This window comes from Gracilinanus agilis, chromosome 6, assembly GCF_016433145.1.
Source record: "Gracilinanus agilis isolate LMUSP501 chromosome 6, AgileGrace, whole genome shotgun sequence".
Classification (NCBI taxonomy): Eukaryota; Metazoa; Chordata; class Mammalia; order Didelphimorphia; family Didelphidae; genus Gracilinanus; species Gracilinanus agilis.
This window is the reverse complement of record NC_058135.1, coordinates 231319596-231339495: the sequence shown is the minus strand read 5'-3', so window position 1 is coordinate 231339495 and position 19900 is coordinate 231319596. Positions and strand designations below refer to the sequence as shown.

The window sequence follows — 19900 nt, the reverse complement described above, 5'->3', positions numbered from 1 at the left end:
AGTCACTAATAATGTTAAGCCCTTGCTAGCCATCTTTCTCAGCATATACCTTCCATTCTATTCACAACCACATAGGTGAGAGAAGGCAAAGGATCCCTTACATATTTAGGGGACTGAGTGCATCTAAGCAAAAAGAAGCGAAGGATTTCTGCTGTAAAATAAGCGAAAACAAGCCTATTCCCTCAGATGGGTAAAATCCAGGCTCACTCAGATTCTTTTGGGTTTCTCTGAGGCCTCAGACACAAAAACACATTCAAATTTCTATGGTTTCAATAAAACCTTGAAAGTGTATGTAATTTAATATTGGCACCAGGGCAAAGAAACTGACTTTACTACAATGATAGGGCTGTTTGTTTCAGAACTTCCTCGCTTACTAACCTATATAGAACAGAGGAGAACTAAATGGTTTATACTTAGATCTTATAGTATCTTTTCTAGACCATGAGAAGACTTGAGTTTGAGTTCCAACTCCACTACTTACCAGCTCTGTGACCTTGAGTAAATCATATCTCTGTGGGCCTAAATTTCTTCATCTGACTACTTAACAGGGCTGCTAGGAGGCTAAAATGAGATAATAGAATTGAAAGTGCTTTGTAAATCTTAAAGTACTATATCCACCTATGTGAGTTAGTATGATAATATGAATACTTGGATACTTGACAAACATTCCTTTTTTTGGCTGTCATTCTTACCCTGATAGTTTACAGGAATAGTGCCAGTAAAATTCAGAAGATCTTTCTGAGAACTGTCTTTGAAAACTAAAAAAGAAAACAAGAAATTAAAAACGGAAAATTCACAATAAAATAAATACCAAATACCTAAAGACTAGGGACCTGGGAGTCAATAAACATATAGACAAAGGAACTAGTGCATATAATTTAACTAAACCAGAATTGTCCAAATTGCAGATGGAATTGGCTCCACTGTGAGCCAAGTTTTAGCATATTACAGAGGGACAATTAGAACAGGTTCACATTATCACAGGCATTTATCCTAATGCTATTGCCAAATGTCAGTACTTTCAGGCTTCTTGTCTCTCCAAAAGTCTCATAACATAAACAAATAATTTACAATTGTGGCAAATACCTGACAGTCACAGATTATTCAAACTGATGATGCTCACAATCAGTGATTGAATCTTTCGAAATGGTCCTCTAATCTATAATAACTAATTTCTTCTTTGCTCTTTCAAAGGGTTGAAATTTTAGGCTATTGGTTTTTCCTGGTTCACATATCTGTCTTTCACTTATGGTCAATACATATTAAAGCCTTCTTATAAAAATTCTATCGCAGAATTCTTAACACAAAACTGTCTTAAATAAAGTACTTTGATATTTTAATAATGAAACCATTTGCCTAGGGTCAGTTATGGGCCCATTTTAATGAATTCTGCCTAGAGAGAATGACTTTTTCAAGGGTCCAGTTAGCTCCGCTTTAAATCAATTATTAAGAAGCAGGATATGACAGACTTCACTGAATTATTCTCTTACAATTATTCTAATTTTTTCATGTATATAAAGTATTTTCCTACATGGAAATATTATATCTCCCTTGTTTAGCTTTGTAGATATTATACAAGAAATCAGCTAATAAGACAAACACAAATGTAAAATCATAAATTTTTGTAGGTGACACTGTCAATAATTTAAACAATGAAAAGAATCTGATTCTGATCAGGAATTTACATAATAACTCTATATAAACTGTTGGGGTTGCTTAGGAGTAGTCTTTATAACTGGTATGAGATGACAGAGAAGTACCAGAGAAGGCTAAACTCTGGAAAGAATGAAAAGAGGAAGTTAAGATGACACATACTACTGCAATGCCAGTTTAAACATAAATAAAAATGCTTTGCTTGAATACATGGATAGGTATATATCTGGATGAAAATATTTGCTGCTGTTTATAAATGTTATATCAGAGGCAAAAGAGAATGTTAAGAAGTGAATGGTAAGGAGGAAATTTTACAATAAACATTTTAAGCAAGCAAAATGATGTCCTGCAAGGGCAAAGAAATTTTAAGATTTATTATTATTCAAGTCAAGTCAAGAAGCATTTATAAGCATTTGCTATGTGCTTTACACTATGCCATGGGCTGAAGATACAAAGAAAGACAAAACTAGTTCTTATCCTCAAAAAACTCACATTTTAATGCTAGAGACAACATGCAAACAAATATGTACCTACAAGATATATGCAAGACAAATTAGAAGTAATCTCAGAAGAAAGACATCAACATGAAAAGGGATCAGGAGAGAGCCCTTAAAGGAGGCCGGATCACAGCCGGCGAAGCCAGAAGGCAGAGAGGAGGAGGCAGAACATGGCAGGCACTGAGTGGCAGCCAATGACAACGTCTGGAGCTGGGAAACGGGAGCGCTTCGTGGGAAGAGTAGTGAGGTGGACAGTGTCGCTGGATCAGAGTGCGAGGAGGGGAGTAAAAAGTAAAAGGCCAGTAAAGTGTAATAAGGCAGAAAGGGCCAAAGCTAGAAAGGCTTTAAAAGCTGAATAGATTTCATATTCCATCTCGGTGGCAAGATGAAGCTGGCTGACATGTCAGACTATCCTTTCAGAAGGTCCCTGCAGCCACGTGGAGAATGGACTTACGTAGGGCGAGACCAGAGGCGGCTGGACCTCCTAGCAGATTGCTGCCATAGTCCAGGCTTAAGGGGATGAGGATCTGCTTGGCAGTGTTGGCAGTGTCAAGAGGAGAAGGGGCGACATATTCAAGAGATGCTGTTAAAGCAGACTGAAAAACGACTCAACACCACAAAGACAAGCTAGGTTGTTGTTGCTCTATCGATGTAGTCATGTCTGACTCTGTGACCTCTTTGGGGTTTTCTTGGCAGAGATACTAGAGGGGTTTGCCATTTCTTCTCCAGTTCATTTTACAGATGAGGAAACTGAGGGAAACAAGGTTAAGTGGCTTGCCCAGGGTCACATAGCTAATAAGTGTCTGAGGCTGGATTTGAACTCGGGTTATCTGACTCCAGGGCTGCTACTCTATTTACTGCGCCACTTGTAGTAGCAGATTTAGAAGTGAGGTAATTAAGATTAGTAAATAAATAGGTTTGCAAAAGGGGTTTTGCAAATTCTTAGGTCCTCCAACAGACTGGAGGGTGCAGCAAGGTTTGGAATGGAAGGCATGCAGGCATAATTCTGTTCGGCAGGTAAGAACACTGGCTGGCTGGAAAAAGAGTTTGGCTGTGGCACTAGCCATGCCTGGATTGTCTTCTGGTGGCTCTGGCTGTGTGTTTCCTTAAGTTAAACAGACTGGAAACCCTAATTTATTTTCCACTGAGAAGAACTCAAGAAGAGAAAAGAAAGCTGAATCCCAGGAAGATCCTTGTGGTAGCAAAATCTTAAGCGGGTCTTAAGTTTTAGCTTGGACTCTTTTCCAGGTCATCTTTGGTCTGAGAGAGAGATTTGAAACATCCTAAAGATTTCTTGGTTCCTGTCTTCAGAAATCATCAAGAAGAAGGCAGTGAGTAAAGACAAACCTTTGCTTTGCTGACAACTTGAAACTTCCCTCATTGCCAGGTAACTGGTAGGCCCAGATATTTTTAGGCCTACCAGGGCCAATCTGTTTGAAGGAAAGGTATAGACAGAGAAGTAATAAGTTTCCCTTATTGGTAGATTAGTCAGAGAGCAATTTTATTTGGCTTTTCATAGCTGGTAAGGAGAGAGCGTAATTTTGGAAGAACAGAAGGCTGGGCCGTGAGGTCCAATTAGAGGGCTTGGGGAAGCTTAAAATCTTAGTTTGACAGGGATGAATTGTTTATATTATCTTTTTATATCTATTTTATACAAATAAATATATTTTTATAGAAACCCTTGCTCTCCAAAGTAGTTGTGTGTACTGGCCTAGTCAGGAGAGTAGCTGAGGCTCAATCAACAAAAACCTCAGTACTAACCTCCCAGACTGACTTTATATCCTCAGCCTTGAACTTATTTCTTCACACCTAACTTACTCGCAGGGACGGAGCCTTACTACAAATTAGATGTGGAAGTGAGAAAGAGTAAGAAATTGAGGACATTCTGCCTCTGGAGGTAGCTCTGCAGATCAGCTCAGCCAGGCTTAATCCAATCTATCTACAGTGCAGATAAGAAGCCTTCAGAAGGCGGGGAAGCTCAATCTCCAACATCCCTCCTCTCCCTACTGTCCGGAGACTCACAGTAAGAATCTGAATGACTTGGATCCCAGGGTGAAGGCTGCAACCTCAACAGTGTATCTTGGTCCACCACGGGAAGCTCAGGGCTCTGACTCGGCAGCTGGCAGAAGGGAGTAGAGAGGTGGACCAGGGAAACTACCTTCAGCCTCCACATCCACACCTTGGCCTTCAGCTTCTGCTGGCAGCTGGAGAAGATCTGGCCTCAGGGCTCATTAATACTCCATCAGCCTAATTTAGTTAATCAGCAGGGCAGAGAAGAAGCCCCTTCATGATAGAATAGCCCAAACTCACAGATCCAGCAAATAAACAGAGGAGCAAGATTATAGCCAATGATGGGGGGAAAGAAGGAAAAAATATGAGTAAACAACAGAAAAATAAAAAAGAAATTACAATCGACAGCTTCCATCCAGGAAATTAACAAAGAACAAATGGAACAGAGCAGGACCAAGGGACACCAAGCAAAAACTCAGGAACTCCAGTGAATTGGACACAGGCTTTGGATGAACTCAAAACACAATTCAAAAAACAGTTAACAAAGGCTGAAGATAACTGGAAAAAGAACTTAAAAAGCAAAATAGGTCATCTAGAAACAGAGACAGAAACTAAAACAAGAAAATAGTGTCTTAAAAAGCCAGAATTGACCAGCTTGAAAATGAGGCAAGGAAAGTAAAAGACGACATATAAAGTAAAACAGACCAAAAGGAAAAGGATGACCAAAAAAGCCAGGGATGAAATTTGGTCTTTAAAAATTAGAATTCAAGAAGTTGAGGACAACACTAAGTTGTGAGCTAGAACAATTGACAGGATGCCAATATATTATTATTATTACAGTTGTGTCAAAACAGAAATTAAAATCTGGAGCATGATTGCTAATCTTTTAAAATCTAATAGCTTTATGGGAAGATGAATTAAGGTTGAAGTGAAGCAATAAAGCAACATTCTGAACATAGGACATATTCTAGGAAATTCTTATGTGGAATAAACAGTAACTCTTTCTCCAGGGGCTCTATCCAAAGATAATACACTTTAATTAGTGCCACATATACAGAGCTACAAACACAAGGGAAAATTGAATAAGCAATTGAAAACTATGCAATATTTCTGATAGCATCTTCATTCAGGAATATGAATCAGTTATCTTTTTGATATCTCCACAAACAAAGCAGTATTCAGACAAATTTAAATAATTCAATTCAACAAACATTTACAAAATACTTAATATGTGCAAATAACTATACATGCTAAGTTCTGAGATACAAGAAAAAAAATCTTCATTGACTTTCAGGAGCTTACAATCCAAAAAGGAAATAAGACACGGAGGATGAAAAGTAAGACTAATCAAAACAAAGTAATCTACCCAAAGTGCTATAATTAATAAAATGTAGGAGACATTACTTTCAGGGGGCCTGGTGGGTGTTTCATGGAACAAATGGCACCTGAGCTGAGCCCTGAAAGTTTCAAAAGGAGGAGATGGACTAGACGTGGTTAGAGTACATACATTCCAAGCAAATGGCACAGTACTTTACTGAAATACAATTCCTTAGGGTCAAGGCTGTCGAGAGGGAAATGAAACTAAAATGTCAGTGAGAGACTAAGTGAAGGCTGGAGGGACAACAAGTTAGTAAGGCAGCAAAGAGAATAGGTTTAGGAGACCCAGACAATAGGAGAGATGGAAGGATAGGAGCTTGTGATCAGAACATTTATTCCCAAACTCATTCCTAAATAAACCAAAATGTGATATAAACCACAACAAAATAACTAAAACATTGGTAGCAGGGAAGACTATTGACATTAATTCTTCTGACTTGTTTCCTTAGAAACCATAAAACACAAAGACGAATTTAAAGTTGGAGGGTAAAAAAAGAAAAAGAAAAATTTAAGTTCATACAGAAGTTTCTAAAATGAACATTCAGAAAAGTACACACAAAAAAGGATAAGATTCTTACCATAGGTGTCCATGGAGAATCTGAAATTTGGATATAACATATTTACTTTCGTTAATTCTTCCACTGTAAGATCCCTGAATTTGTACTGAAAAGAAAGAAAAATTACGGCCTCAGATCAGAAAAAAATCATAACCAAAATCATTATTCTCAACCAAAATTTACTAAGCATGCAAAAAGCCAGGGACTCTTCTAGCTGAATGCTCCCACCGTTGCCTATAGAGTACCTATCGCAGAGGTTGGTTTTAGGTTGGGGTAAAAATGAATTCAAATTCAGCCATAGTGTGTCCTATGCAACCTATGCACCAGGTAGCTTCTGAGGCAATTTTTGCAAGATTCTCTATCACATGTTTTCTTTATTCTATCTTCCTCTTTTTCCCATCTAATTCCATTATTTTCTTCCTTGAAGGGAAAGTTAGACATAAGGATCAAATAAGATGACAAATGTGAAAAGAAAAACTGTGAAATTTATTTCTGTTAACTGTCATTAAACTGTTATTTAGGTCTAAGAGATTATTTGGGTATAGTAAAGATCTATATTGATATAACAAGTAGAACAACCACAAACTTAAATGAAATGCATAAAAAACAGTATGAAGATTTTTCATCTAGCATACTATAATAATTTCTCGGTGAAATTCATGACCACTTTAAAAAAAATCTAAGAATCTACATAAGAAAACAAAATGGATGAAAATTCCTACTGCCCAGGCCCTAAAGGGCATTTAAAAGAGCAGTACATAAAGGTATATTTATCTTGCATAATCACTACAGATTACTAATAAACTAATCCAGTATCTAAACAGGAGGAAGAGAATGGACTGAAATGCTTCCAGAAATTGCAGGATTTCATTTATTTATTTATTTATTTATTTATTCATTCATTCATTCATTCGTTCTTATTTATTTATTTATTTATTTATTTAAAATTTTAAACCCTTAACTTCTGTGTATTGACTTATGGGTGGAAGAGTGGTAAGGGTAGGCAATGGGGGTCAAGTGACTTGCCCAGGGTCACACAGCTGGGAAGTGTCTGAGGCCATATTTGAACCTAGGACCTCCCGTCTCTAGGCCTGGCTCTCAATCCACTGAGCTGCCCAGCTGCCCCAATTGCAGGATTTTTAATAATCTCCAACTACCCTCTAACAAAATATTTTTTCTAATACCAATTTTCTTCTGGCAATACTGTATGACTACAATTTATTAAATACTACCATCTCCAAAGCCTCAAAACAATGCTGACTTGGTACAAAAAGTGGTTTAAAAAATAAGCAAGAAATGCATGATTGCAAAAACAGTTGGGCCAGTCATATATTAAGAACAAAGGGTAACAGATTGAATGTGTCAACCATATTTTTGAAACCTCCAAGTTTGTCCCTGTTCCTTAGAAACTTGCCTTGGAGGGAAGTCCCAGACTGACCTCATCTCTAAACTGAACAATAGACCTTAAAGTACTTAAGGATCCCATTTTACATTAGAATGCTACCAAGTCTTGGGTATCTTTTACATCTTAAGATGTTTCTCCCCTTGTATCAGAGAGACCTCCCCCTGGTAGTCCAGCACCTGAGTAGAAACATCTTTTGGTATCCATTGCAAAGCATTAGCCCCAAGTTAACCAAATCTTTAATCAGGTAAGAGAAAAGTTCTTAATATTTGGCTGCCACACAGAGTCAAGGTTCTGGGACTCTTGGAACAGTGTCTCAGAGAATGTACCACCAAAGATGATTCTCTAAAGAGTGACAGAACTTGGGGGTCTTATATACCTTTTGGGGAACAAAGGAAGAGAAGATTGATTAGTTCTAATTAGCAAAAGGAAATGATTAAAGGTTTGGTTTTTGACCATTGTAGTGGTTCTGTGTTTTTCCAAGTTGTTGACAAGTGTTACACCAGTATCAAAAGAATCTTTAAAAATACTCTGAGAAAAGTTTCTAAAACACTGGATACTAGCCAAAGGAGTTATGAGAGGACGTAATCAAGAATTGTATAGGATAGAAAGGCATATATGAGTTGAAATATGCTGGAGGGTATAACCAAAACAATGCAATTACAAACCCACAAAAGAAAGGGTTGGATAAATACTATTGGTTGGTATAGAGTACATATACATAGGCCAATAATGGAAGACTTCTTAGAGGAGATGGAGTTGGGGTTTACTTTGAAAAGATGAAAAAAAAATTGTCAAGTACATAGGTAGAAAAGGCAATATTTATATTTCTGCCACAGCCAAGAGACCAGTTATTTATGATCCAGGAACCAGATGGTTCCCTTTCTAGAAGAGAAGGTAAAAAGGCTTTAGTAAAGTTTGTTACCCAGATTATCCAAGAAAGTGTCCCTAAAAAATGGAAGGGCTTCACTGCAAAAATAAAGAATCAAACAGATGTGAAAATATAGACATAGGGGCCCAATGGCCCCCGAGTCAGGAGGCTGGAAGATAAAAGAAAGTGATGCAAAGGAAGAAATGCCAGTAAACACTTGGAGTGAAGTAGAGGGAGCTAAACCTTCTGAGGAGAAAGAAGTTGCTTTTCTTTCAGTGACGGATGATTTGGATCCACATGTAGAGAAAAGATTATCTAGTAAGGGTCAGAAGAAGAAAAAATAAATTAGAAGTGGTGGTACCTGACTCCTTGCTGAAGAGTACTAAGGCAGTAATTTGTTGACCTGATTACAACAGAGAAGTAGGCTGCCTTCCTGAGTCATGAATTTAGGACATTACAAAGAACCTCTCAGAACTTGTCCAACCAGATGACAATGACACGGACACGAGTTAAACTGCCAGAGCAATCTTGAAAATACTGCTAAAGATAAAGTCTTGGCCAAGAAATGAAAGACCAAAGAAGTATATGACTTTCATCTCTGTTGCTGATCATAAGTAGGGGCATCAGAAAAAAAGGCAGATTTGGAAAGTGAACAGGTGGTTAAGATCATATTTTAATAAAAGGATTTGAATTTCTGGACCAAGATTATTTAGGAATGATATATTCTGGCCAAAGAAATAGAATGTGTCCTAATAAAGGCCTGGATTTCAGGCGTTCATTTCTCAGCCATTATCTTTACCCTGAGGCCTTCTGAGCATCCTGAATCAGCTGGAGTTGTCTTCTTTGAGGCAAAGACTTCCCCAGCGCCTGCTCCAGCCCCAAACCAGGCCCTTCTCTCCTTGCCCCTAGGACTTTTCCCACTCTCCAGAACCTAGCTAGCACCAGTCCTCCATCCACTCACCCCCTTCTTCAGCACCACCTGCTTCCTGTCTGGATTCAGCTAGGTCACAGCTCCATACACTATCGCCACCTGCTATGAAGCTGGAACTTGCCAGAGCAACTTGAAAAGAGGAATTAGCTGTTTTTTTCAGAAGACCTATTTCCAACCACTGCTACTCTGCTTACTCATTTCTTTTTAAACCCTTACCTTCCATCTTGAAGTCAATACTGTGTATTGGCTCCAAGGCAGTATTGTGGTAAGGGTAGGCAATGGGGGTCAAGTGACTTGCCCAGGGTCACACAGCTGGGAAGTTCACACAGCTGGGAAGTGTCTGAGGCCAAATTTGAACCTCTCTAGGCCTGGCTCTCAATCCACTGAGCCACCCAGCTGCCCCCTAGACTCATTCTTCAATGGTGAGCTAGCATATTCTCATCCCTTCATGCCCTGCACATACTTATGATTCTAAGCCCCTGCCTGCCCTGTACAAACGGTTTCCCCATCACCTCCCACCCATTCCTAACCCCTGTGTAATTAGAATCTATAACTACAATTCCCAGCTCGCCACTCTCCTCACCTTCCATGCTGTCATAGGGAGGATATAAAATTGGTGCAGCCCCGCCTCTTGCTCGGCTTCCTGTCTCAGTTTTGGTGAGGCAGGCTTTTTAAACAGGCAAGGAGAACTTAGTCATGTGGCCTTAATTGTTAAATAATTAGAGTTTTTTTTACTTCTATTTCCTTTTTATTCCTCTACTTCAAGTGATTATTAATAAACTCTATAAAATATAATTCTTAGAGTACTGGATATTTTCTTAAATCCTACACCTGCAACCTCCCCCCCCCAATGTCTTTTTCCAGATCTGCCCTTGCCTTCCTGTGTTTTCTAGAATGCAAGCTCCATAATCAACTTGTTTCCTTCTAAAATCTTTCTCTTTCTCAATCTTGTCATCTTCTGGCACTTACTGAGACATGGTTTTCTTCTCTGGAATCTTCTTGGTCCCCACTGATGCTGCCAGACTCCCTCTATAGTCACTCAGCAACTTCTCCTTTGAATTTCATTCTATCCAGACTTGATACCCAGTCCAGATCCTGGTGGCTCACATATATCTCCCCCCAGAGTATTCTCCTCTATTCTTCAACGAGTTCAGTGTCTGGCCTAGTGTTTCCACCACAACTTCTCTCAAGATGAAGGATTTCAAGACACAAACTGATGCTCCCTCAATTGTTTTAACTCCAAACCCTTCTACTGCTACCTTACTGTCCCTTCCCCTATCTCAAAAGATGAACCAGTTCAACTCCTACACAATTGAATGTAACTCGAATTCTTTGCCAGTTCATCCTATCACCAATTATGCCTTGCCAGCTCCAACTCTGGATGACTCCCAGCATCTGCCTCTTTTCTTTTATTCTTGTGCTGTTAAATAGAGCTAGGGGAATATCACAAACTATGTTGATTGGTTTCACTACAAATCTACACTTCTTGTTGTTCAGTCACATGCAATCTTCATGACCTCATTTGGGGTTTTCCTGGTAAAGATAATAGAGTGATTTGCTATTTTCTTATTTTTATTTTTTTTTTAAACCATTACTTTCTATCTCAGAAACAATCCTAAGACAGAAGGGCAAAGGCTAGGCAAATGAGGTTAAGTGACTTGCCCAGGGTTACACAGCTAGAAGTATCCAAGGCTGGATTTGAACCAAGATCCTCCTTAGAGGCTTTTGATGCTTTCTCTATTTACTGTGCCACATAGCTGCCCCTGCCATTTCTTTCTCCAGTTTATTTTACAGATGAGGAAACTAAGGCAAATAGAGGTAAATGATTTGCCAAGAGTCACAAAGGAAGAGTCTGAGGTCAGATTTGAAATCAGAGAATGAGTTTTCCTGACTCCAGGCCTGGCATTCCATCTAGCGGCTCCTATATACTACATAATCTTAACTGGATCATCAATGCAATACAGGATCAATCCTTTTACATCTTAATTGATTCACTGTTCCATTCACATCAGCTATTCCAAGTCTTTTCTTTCATCCCTCCTCTAAAGCCTTCCATGGCAACCCCTAAGCCCACCCTATCAATTTACCTTGTTTCACACTGTTAACTTGGAAATAACACAGAACTACCAAAGTAATGAGTAATGAGAAAAACCTAAGTCTTTAATCAGGAACAGGGATAGGGCCCATTGTTTCGGCCACCACTCAGAGCCCAGCACCACATACCACACAGGGTCTACTCCCTGGGGACTCTGGGGACGATATCCCTGGGAGAAGGCACCACACTAAATGTCAGCTCTGATGCCAACTCTGCCCTGGGAGAAAACACCTTGCTAATTGCCAACTCGGAAGAGAGACAGAACTTGGGGGGGGGGGTGTCTCATATCCTCTGGAGAATTTGCTAGGTAAGCCTGCAGAGACAAACCACAAACAGATTGCAAACCTCTTTGCAGCCAGCCTCAGGGGTATCACCTAGGAGTCAGCTATAACAAATCAAAGGCAAGGGGGTCCAACTCCAGAGCTGAGCTCCAGAGAGGAGACTTTAACATAATAAAGGAAGCCTCTAAAACAAAAGGCACTTAACATTAGCTAGTCCATAAATCCTACCTAGCTAAGGGTTCCCAAACAGCTCTAAAGTCCATAGTTCAACCAAAAAACAGGGGTGCTTGGTACTGAGGTTTTTCAAAGGGCAGAGGTAAACCAAGTCATCCAAATTTCCCTTGACAATACTTCACTGAAAACATTAAGGTAAGTTACATAGAGCTCTTCTCACAACTAACCTCCACTATCTCATCATTCCTACATAAAACTGAGAGAGCCTTTTGCCAAGACAAACCATTCTTTGTATGCTCTTGATCCCACTGCCTTCCATTTTCTTCCCTTTTTATCCCACTTTCTCTCTCTAATCTTTAATCAATCCTATCTACTGGATCCTAATATTTCTCCATCCCTTCTCAGCTAAACTCTTTGAGAAAGCCATATAAATTCAGTGCCTCCACTTCCTCCACTTTTTTGAAAAATGACCACTTGAGGTATATTTTTGAATGAATTTTTCAATTAACAATTCATTTTCTTTGCTTCCCACCTCCTACTTGTCAGACTGCTCCTTCTCAGTCTCTTTTACTGAATCTTCAATCATGGCCCATCTGTTAAGTATAGGTATAATTTTATCTATCCTAGGCCACCTTCTCCTTCTGTGCCATTTCACTTGATTTCATCAGTTCCCAAAGACTTATCATCTCTATGTAGATGATTCTCAGATCTATTTATCCAGCCCTAACTTCTCTTGAACTCTACTCTTGCATCTCCAATCTGCCTTTGGATATCTAAAACTGGATGTCCCATAGGCATTTTTAACCTAGCATGTTCAAAACTGACTTATCTTTCACCACATACCCTCAATGAAGCCCAAGACTGACTTAATTTATTTGGCTTCTGTGTAACCCTTGATGACCTTGTTTTATGGAACCCCACAAATCTGCCTTTGTCCCTTGGGAACTTGCCTTTAGAGTAGTCCCAGACTGACCCTTATTCTTAGAGTGAACCAGAGACCTTCAAGTACCCAATGATCTCAGCCTAGACGGAATCAGTATATATAATCAAATCTAAAGTACCTTGCCAATCAACTGTCCTTCTTGTCCAGTCCTTTATTCCCCAAAACATATATAAGACCCCAAGTTCTTCAGTTCATTGGAAAATCCCCTTTTGAAGTACATTTTCCCAGTGACAGTTTTTCCAAAGTCCCAGAGTTTGTCTCAGTGTATTTTGAGCATTACTTTGTTTGGAGGCCCTTAGAGTATTGCCTCCCTTGTCCTAATTACAGACTTGTTCTTTCTAACTACTTTGTTCTGTGTTTTTCAAGTTTGACACTAGTCCACTACTAAGTATTGGAATCCTCTAAAACCTCCAGATATTTTTACATTTGCATGATGCGATTGATTTTTTGAGCCATATTAGGACTTTGCCTTAACATTTGCTTCACTTTTCTAGACAATTGAGGGGACTTTGGTTCCTGATTCTCCCACTCAACTAGTTATAACTTTTGCATTATTCCTGTCAACTTGAAATCTGGAAAGCCCAAATTTGCTCTGGTCCCTTGAGAATTCATCAGGAAGGAAGTCCCAGACTTGCCCTTTGGACAGAACAATAGACCTAAAGGTAGACCTAATCAGATGTTAAGTATCTTTTTGTATTAATAATTTCTCCCAAGGTATCAAAGTCCTCTCCCAGGTAGCTCAGCCCAAGGCTGGACCCCTTCCCTTTTGAATCTATTGTAAAGCATCAGCCACTTCCCTGATAATCCTGTCTTGGACTTCTCATTTCCTAGTAGCCATAGTAATGCCAATCAATCATACTTTCCAATCCTTAGTTCCCCATATGTCATATAAGTTCCCTAAGTTCTATTGTTCTTTGGAGAATCACCTAGTGTCAGGACTCATCCCCAGAGCCCCAGGGTGTTGACTCTATGTAGTTTGTGGAACTTGGTTCTCCTCTTTCCAGATTAAAGACTTGGTTTTTCTGACTAACTTTAGTAGTTCTGTTTTTTCCAAGGTTAACATCCCTTAGGAAAGCCCATGCCCTTTGGTGAGTTACTCCTGAGGCCCCCATTTTTGTGGAAAGGCTCAAGTCAGCCTCATTCCCCTCCAGGCATGGTTCCTGATTTCTAGATTTTAAAACGATGCCCCCGAAGAGGACTCATGCCAGTTTTGTAATCACAGTCTCTACTTTTCATTTTGAGTAGGTGGGCTGGAGTCCCACACACAGCCTCTCCAGATATCATCATCTTTACCCTCCCTGTTTTTTCAGCTTCCTTTAGTGTTTGCCCCCATGAGACAGTAAGTTTCTAGAGGTCAGGTACTGGCTTCCTTATTGGGGGTATTTCTAGCTACAGAACGCAGTGTCTGGTACATTCTAAAGGCTTAATAAATTCTTGTTTCTTCCCTTCCTTCTTTCTAATTTTCCTATTACCATTGAAGGCGCTTATCTTCTTAGTCACCCAAGCTCACAATCTAGCTGTCATCTTTGATTCTTCACTCTGACCCCCATATCCAATCTGTTGCTAAGTCCTGCTGATTATATCCTTCACACTATTTCATATATATGTTTGTTTCCCTTCTCTCTCTCACACGCACCACCACTGCCCTGGTCTTCTTGACTCAAGTCTCTCTCAACTCCAGGGGATTATCTTTTAGTTGTCAAAACACTCTTCCTAAAGCACAAGCCTGACCATGTCACCCCTCCCCCACAATAAACTCCAGGATAAAATATAAAATCCCCTATGCCTTTTAAAGCCCTCCTTCGCCTGGCCCCTTCCAGTGTTCTTTCACTTTACATCTCTCCACATTCTCTTCCTCCAAGACACTCCATCAGGGAATTTTCACTGGCTGTCCCCCTCCCCCCAGCCTGGAATTCTCTTCTTCACCTCTGACTCGAGGCCTCCAAATCCCAGGTAAAAGACCACCTAATTCAAGCCTCCCGATACCTGTCAATGCTAGCGCCATTGTTAAGTATCTCCAATTCCTGTATATATCCGATTCGAACATAGGTGTTTGCATATTGTCTCCCCATTAAGACAATGAACTCCTTGGGAGCAGGGACTGGTTCTTGTTTTATTTGAGGTGAGGGGGTCCGCTTTGTCCAAGAACTCTTACTTCCTTCTTTAATTTATCATGCAGTTTGTCAGTTTACTCAGTGTTTACTGACTGGCACTTAGGTACTTAAATAAATTGATAACTATACATGCTTAAAACACGCTTAATTCACTGGCAGTGCTCATTTGTTCTAAAGGAGGGTTCCGTGGGGTGGAATTGAGGGAGGGGAGAATTGGTGACAAGTGACAGCGATGTAAAAGAGCATTAATTCGACATTAAAAACATTTTAAAAGCGGGCTTGGGGGTCGAAGGTTTGGGGTCAAACCCAGCAGCTCTCTCCTCAGCTGGACAACCTTAGCCGAACCGCTCAGGGCCTTGGTTTCCCCTTCCTTAAATTGAGGGAGCCAAGAACGTGAACCTGCGTGAGGGTCTCTAACTCCGACCCAGTAGCTCAAGAGCCCCGGAAAGCAAAGAGGTAGGACCGCAGGAGGGAGGGCAGCGCCCCCTCACCCCAGGCTCCGCCCCCAGCCCGCCCCCGCCTCGGTGTCTCCGCCCACCCTCCGCAGGCTCTGGCCCCAATCTGGCCCCTAGCAGTCGTTCCAAGCGCTCCGCACTGTACCCAACTCCAATCGCCACCTCGGCTCCGCACCTTACTCAGCCGCCGCCTCAGATTCTCGCTGTCGAAATCCATCTCGAGCTATATTTCTTTCTCCTCTGGGCCCTCCACCTCCTACCCACCTTCCGGATCTGCCCTAAGACGGCGGCCGAAGAGGGTCTAACCCCGTCTCTCCCCGGCCCCGGCTCCGCCCCCAAAGAGGATGCCGACAGTTCTTCCTCTAGGAGGAGCACGCGCTCCCAGACCAGAAGTTGGCTGGTCCTAACTGAGAACATCTTTTCGTCCGGCGAGTCAAGCAGCCTCTGAGCCTCCAGCTCCAGCTCCAGCTGGTCTCCCTTGCCAGCCTCTTCGCTGAGCTCTGGAGAGCGGGCCTCCTCCATTCCCTTCCCCCGCCCCCAACGCCCCCTCATCCTTTCCTCTTTTACCTTTCTCCTTTCTACCTCTCTCCTCTTTCCCCTTGCTGCTCCAGCCTCTCGACCTGATGGGATTCTGCTTTTCTTCCTTTTTCCTCCTCACTTCTTCGTCTGTTTCCCCCTCTCTTTCCCCGGACCTTCCCTCTCCTTCCCATTCCTCTCTTCCTCTCCCTTCATTCTTTTTCCCTCCTGTTCCCCCTCCTTCATCTTTCTTCCCTTCCATTCCCTTTTTTTCATCCGTCTTCTCTACCCCACTCTATTTTTGCACCCTCCCTTTGAAGTTTACCAGCTGGTTGACCTAAAACCAATTACTTGACTCTTCTGAGCCTCGGGAACTCTTTCTGCTGGACTGGTAATCTTGCTATTTATCAGCTCCTTGACATATTAACTTGGGAATGATTTCATGTACTAGAAACTTGCACCAGAAAAAGGAAGTGAGAGATAACTCTGAGGACCAAGCAGCCTCAATTGACTCAGTTCATTTTTTAAAAACGTGTAAGACAAAGAAAATAGGAATCCAGATGATTTTTATTTCAAAGCAAAATTATAAATTTTCTTTTCAGATGGTGCTTCTAGTGTCAGGCTAGGGGTTAGGTCTACAAAAATAATGAGGAAAAAGCCTTTTAATTTACATTCTGTTGTTCATTCCAACTCTTTGTGACCCCATATAGGGTTCTCTTGGCAAAGAAACTGTAGTGATTTTACATTTCCTTCTCCACTCATTTTACAGATAGGAAACTGAGGCTATCATGGTCAAGTAACTATCCCCAGGGTCACCTAAGACTGGATTTGAACTCAAGAAGATGATCTTCCTGACTCCACACCTAGCACTTTATCCATTGCCACACCTAGCTGCCCAGTTTACATTCTACTGGAACATAAGTCACAAAGAGATCCATCCCCTCTTTAGGGAAACATGTTTGAACAAGATGAGCCTTAATGTTTGATGGAGCTACAGTTGCACCCCACAAAAGACAGTAAGAATGATATATCCCTAGACTAGAGACTTGAAAACTATCTTGTGGAGAAAAGATGAACCCAAGAGTATGTATGCAGCCATGCACATATAGGTATTGGGACATTTCATAATTTGGATATTTTTAAAAATCGAGTATGATTTTTTTCTAAACTGACAGTAATGGAAAACATAAAGGATATAATAATTCCCAGGTAGATATAACTTGTTTAGAAAGGAAGACCTGAATGGAAATCCTAGAAGGAAAATGCCTGAATCCAAAGAGTAGCTAAACATAGGCAGGCCTTAGTCATGCTTCCTCACTTGAATTTCCAGTCCACATTCCCACCCAACAGCCCTGCTGTGTTGTATACTGTCTGTATACTCCTACGCCTTTCATGGCTTGAATTATAATAAAATCAATGTAGTTACTTCTAAGGAAATCTACTCCCTTCTAGCTCCACTCATCATCCCAGCAACTAATATATCTATTAGAATGCAATTATAATGCTCTCTTTGAGGGTAGAAACTGTTTGCTTTTATACATGTGCTTGGCACATCAAAAACAGTAAATGTTTTTAATTCATTCACTAATTCATCAATGAGTGAAATAATGTCCAACTGGCAACTGGAGGTATCAGACTAGAAGTCAAGGTGGAGATACAGTTTGAGAAGTTATCTTAAAAGATGGGACAGCTGAAGCCTGATGATTAAGGAGGACAAAACTGGGTGAGATTATGGAGAAAAGAGAGATCAAGGATAGAGCCTTTAAGAAGCTTATAGTAGAAAGGTAGAAGGAAGAAAGCAAAGGAACCAGAAAGGGAGAAGTCAGATAAAAAGAACTAAGAGAATGTGATGTAGGAAGCCAGTAGGATATCAATTCCTCGAGGGTGAGGACTATTTCTTTGTATTATCAGATCCTTAGCATTATTCCCTTGCACAATGTAGATACTTTTAACAAATGATTATTGAATGAAGTAATGAAGCAATGTCAGTGTCAAGGAACCAAAGAATTTTGAGGAGGGGATATACAATGCTATAGAACAGGGAGGGTTAGCCTTTTTAAACCTTTTAGACACTGTATACCACCCTCCAGAGACCTAGGACTATCCCAGACTGGTGAGAGAAAAGGAGGGAGAGGCCCAGGACCTCTGCTTAGGGAAGGGAATAAGCACTTTCATTGGGCTACTGGGCAGAACAGGAGGGAGATATGGTGGAGAGGGGGAAGGGAGCAACTCTGCCCCAGTCCCTCTGCCTTTCTAGCAACTAACTCTGGGGAGGGGTGACAGCACCCATGTCCATAGAGAGGTCTCTGCAGGCCATCTTTGGCATGCATGCCATAGGTTTGCCATCACAGCTATAATATATATATATATATAACATAAATATATATATAATATATAATATATATAAAGGTAGATAAGAACTGGAAATCAGGAGATCCTTGTTTTTTGAGAGAATTGTTAGTCAAGTGGTAGGAATAGAAATAAAGAGGAATAAGAATTGGATGAATAGGAAATAAAGTGAGGATATCCTAGATTATTCTTTGAAAAGCTTGTGTGTAAAAGGAAATGATTAGGTTCTAAGACAAAGCAAAAATAATCAAAGATGGCTCTCATTTTGAGAGAAAAGAGCCCAGTGGAAAATCAATGAAAGATTCCTTAGATTAGGTCTTGAGCAAGGTTCAGGGGAGAGGCTAGTCTAGAATGAAACAGAGAGCATAGATGGAGAGGTTAGCTCAAAAATCATGGTATCATAGCTCTGGAGCCAGAAAGAACCTTAGAAGTTACCTAATCAAGGCAACTAGGTGGTACAAGTAGATAGAGTGATAGATAGCTCTAGCAGTGGTTCCCAAATTTTTTTGGCCTACCGCCCCCTTTCCAGAAAAAATATTACTTAGCGCCCCCTGGAAATTATGAAATTATTTATTGAACTCAGAATAAAATGTAATAAAAAAAAAGTGTGGCCATCACCACTCCTCTAGATCGCTGCAGCACCCACCAGGGGGCAGTGGCACCCACTTTGGGAATCACTGTTCTAGAGTCAGAAAGAACCAAGTTCAAATCCAGCCTTAGACACTTACTAGCTATGTGACTCTACAAATATCACTTAATCTCAGCCTACCTCAGTTCCTTCATCTGTAAAATTAAGCTAATAACTACTCAGGTTGTTGCGAGGATCAAATGAGATAATATTTGCAAAGTGCTTTATTTTGATTTAATATAATAATTGATTTAAGATAATAGTAATCGATTTATTAGCAAAGCTTACAATTGCCAATAAATGGAATCCAAGGCTCCTTAGCAGCCAAGGACATCTATTGAAGGCTAATAGAACATCTCGATAGTCAATAATGAAGAACATAGCAAATTTACATAATCTTGGATAACATAGGGGATGCTTCTTTCTGTTTGGCTGACCAATCAGAACAGGGACCTAAAGTTGGAACATAGTTAAACAGAAAAATTGAGATTAGAACATTTGAGGGCAGGGAAATTGTGTTTGGAACAAGGAACCCAGTGGCTGGAACATTCTAGTTTGCCTGGAATGTTCTGCCTACAAATCTCCAGACTCCAACTTGTGATAGGTACATTTGAGGAATAGAGAATTCCATGCTTTATGCCCCCTAGTTTACCAGAATGCACATGAAACTTAGCACAAAACAGGGGACAATAATTGGCTCACAAATGTAATCCAATTATAATTACAGTTTCTCAGTAGGTGCTATTTAAGTGCTTCTTCCTCTTCCCTTTCCCCCTATTTAGTCCAAGCCAGTTTGACCCAGAGATTTGTTCAGGGGGTAGAAGGACACTACACTCTCTCCCCTAATGGAGTGGGGAGGGTAAGGGGTTTGTCCAAGGTCTCACGTTGGCACGGGGTAGAGCTGGTTTGAATTCAGGACCCCGCAGAGGTAGATCTTCTTTCCCAGCATTGGGATGGGTGGTTGGGGAGTGGGATGAGGTCATGAACCAGGTTGTGTGACCCGTGACGTCACAATGCCCTCTAGCCTGGCCTCTGTACATGTGAGCT

At 40.6% G+C, this 19900-nt stretch overlaps 1 protein-coding gene across 2 annotated transcripts in view; it reads right to left on the bottom strand.

Moving 5' to 3' along the window:
• UEVLD (UEV and lactate/malate dehyrogenase domains) overlaps window positions 1-15623 on the bottom strand; it is a 73556-nt gene extending 57933 nt beyond the window's left edge. The window contains exons 1-3 of one of the 2 annotated variants that reach the window (XM_044682426.1): window positions 15536-15623; window positions 6116-6200; window positions 693-758 (exon numbers count right to left, since the gene is read on the bottom strand). In XM_044682426.1, coding sequence (XP_044538361.1) covers window positions 693-758; window positions 6116-6200; window positions 15536-15577 — 193 coding nt within the window. In that variant the 5' untranslated portion in view covers window positions 15578-15623. The remainder of the gene's footprint in view (window positions 1-692; window positions 759-6115; window positions 6201-15535) is intronic. The other variant, XM_044682427.1, reaches the window with a different exon arrangement.
• Window positions 15624-19900: the final 4277 nt, after the last annotated feature.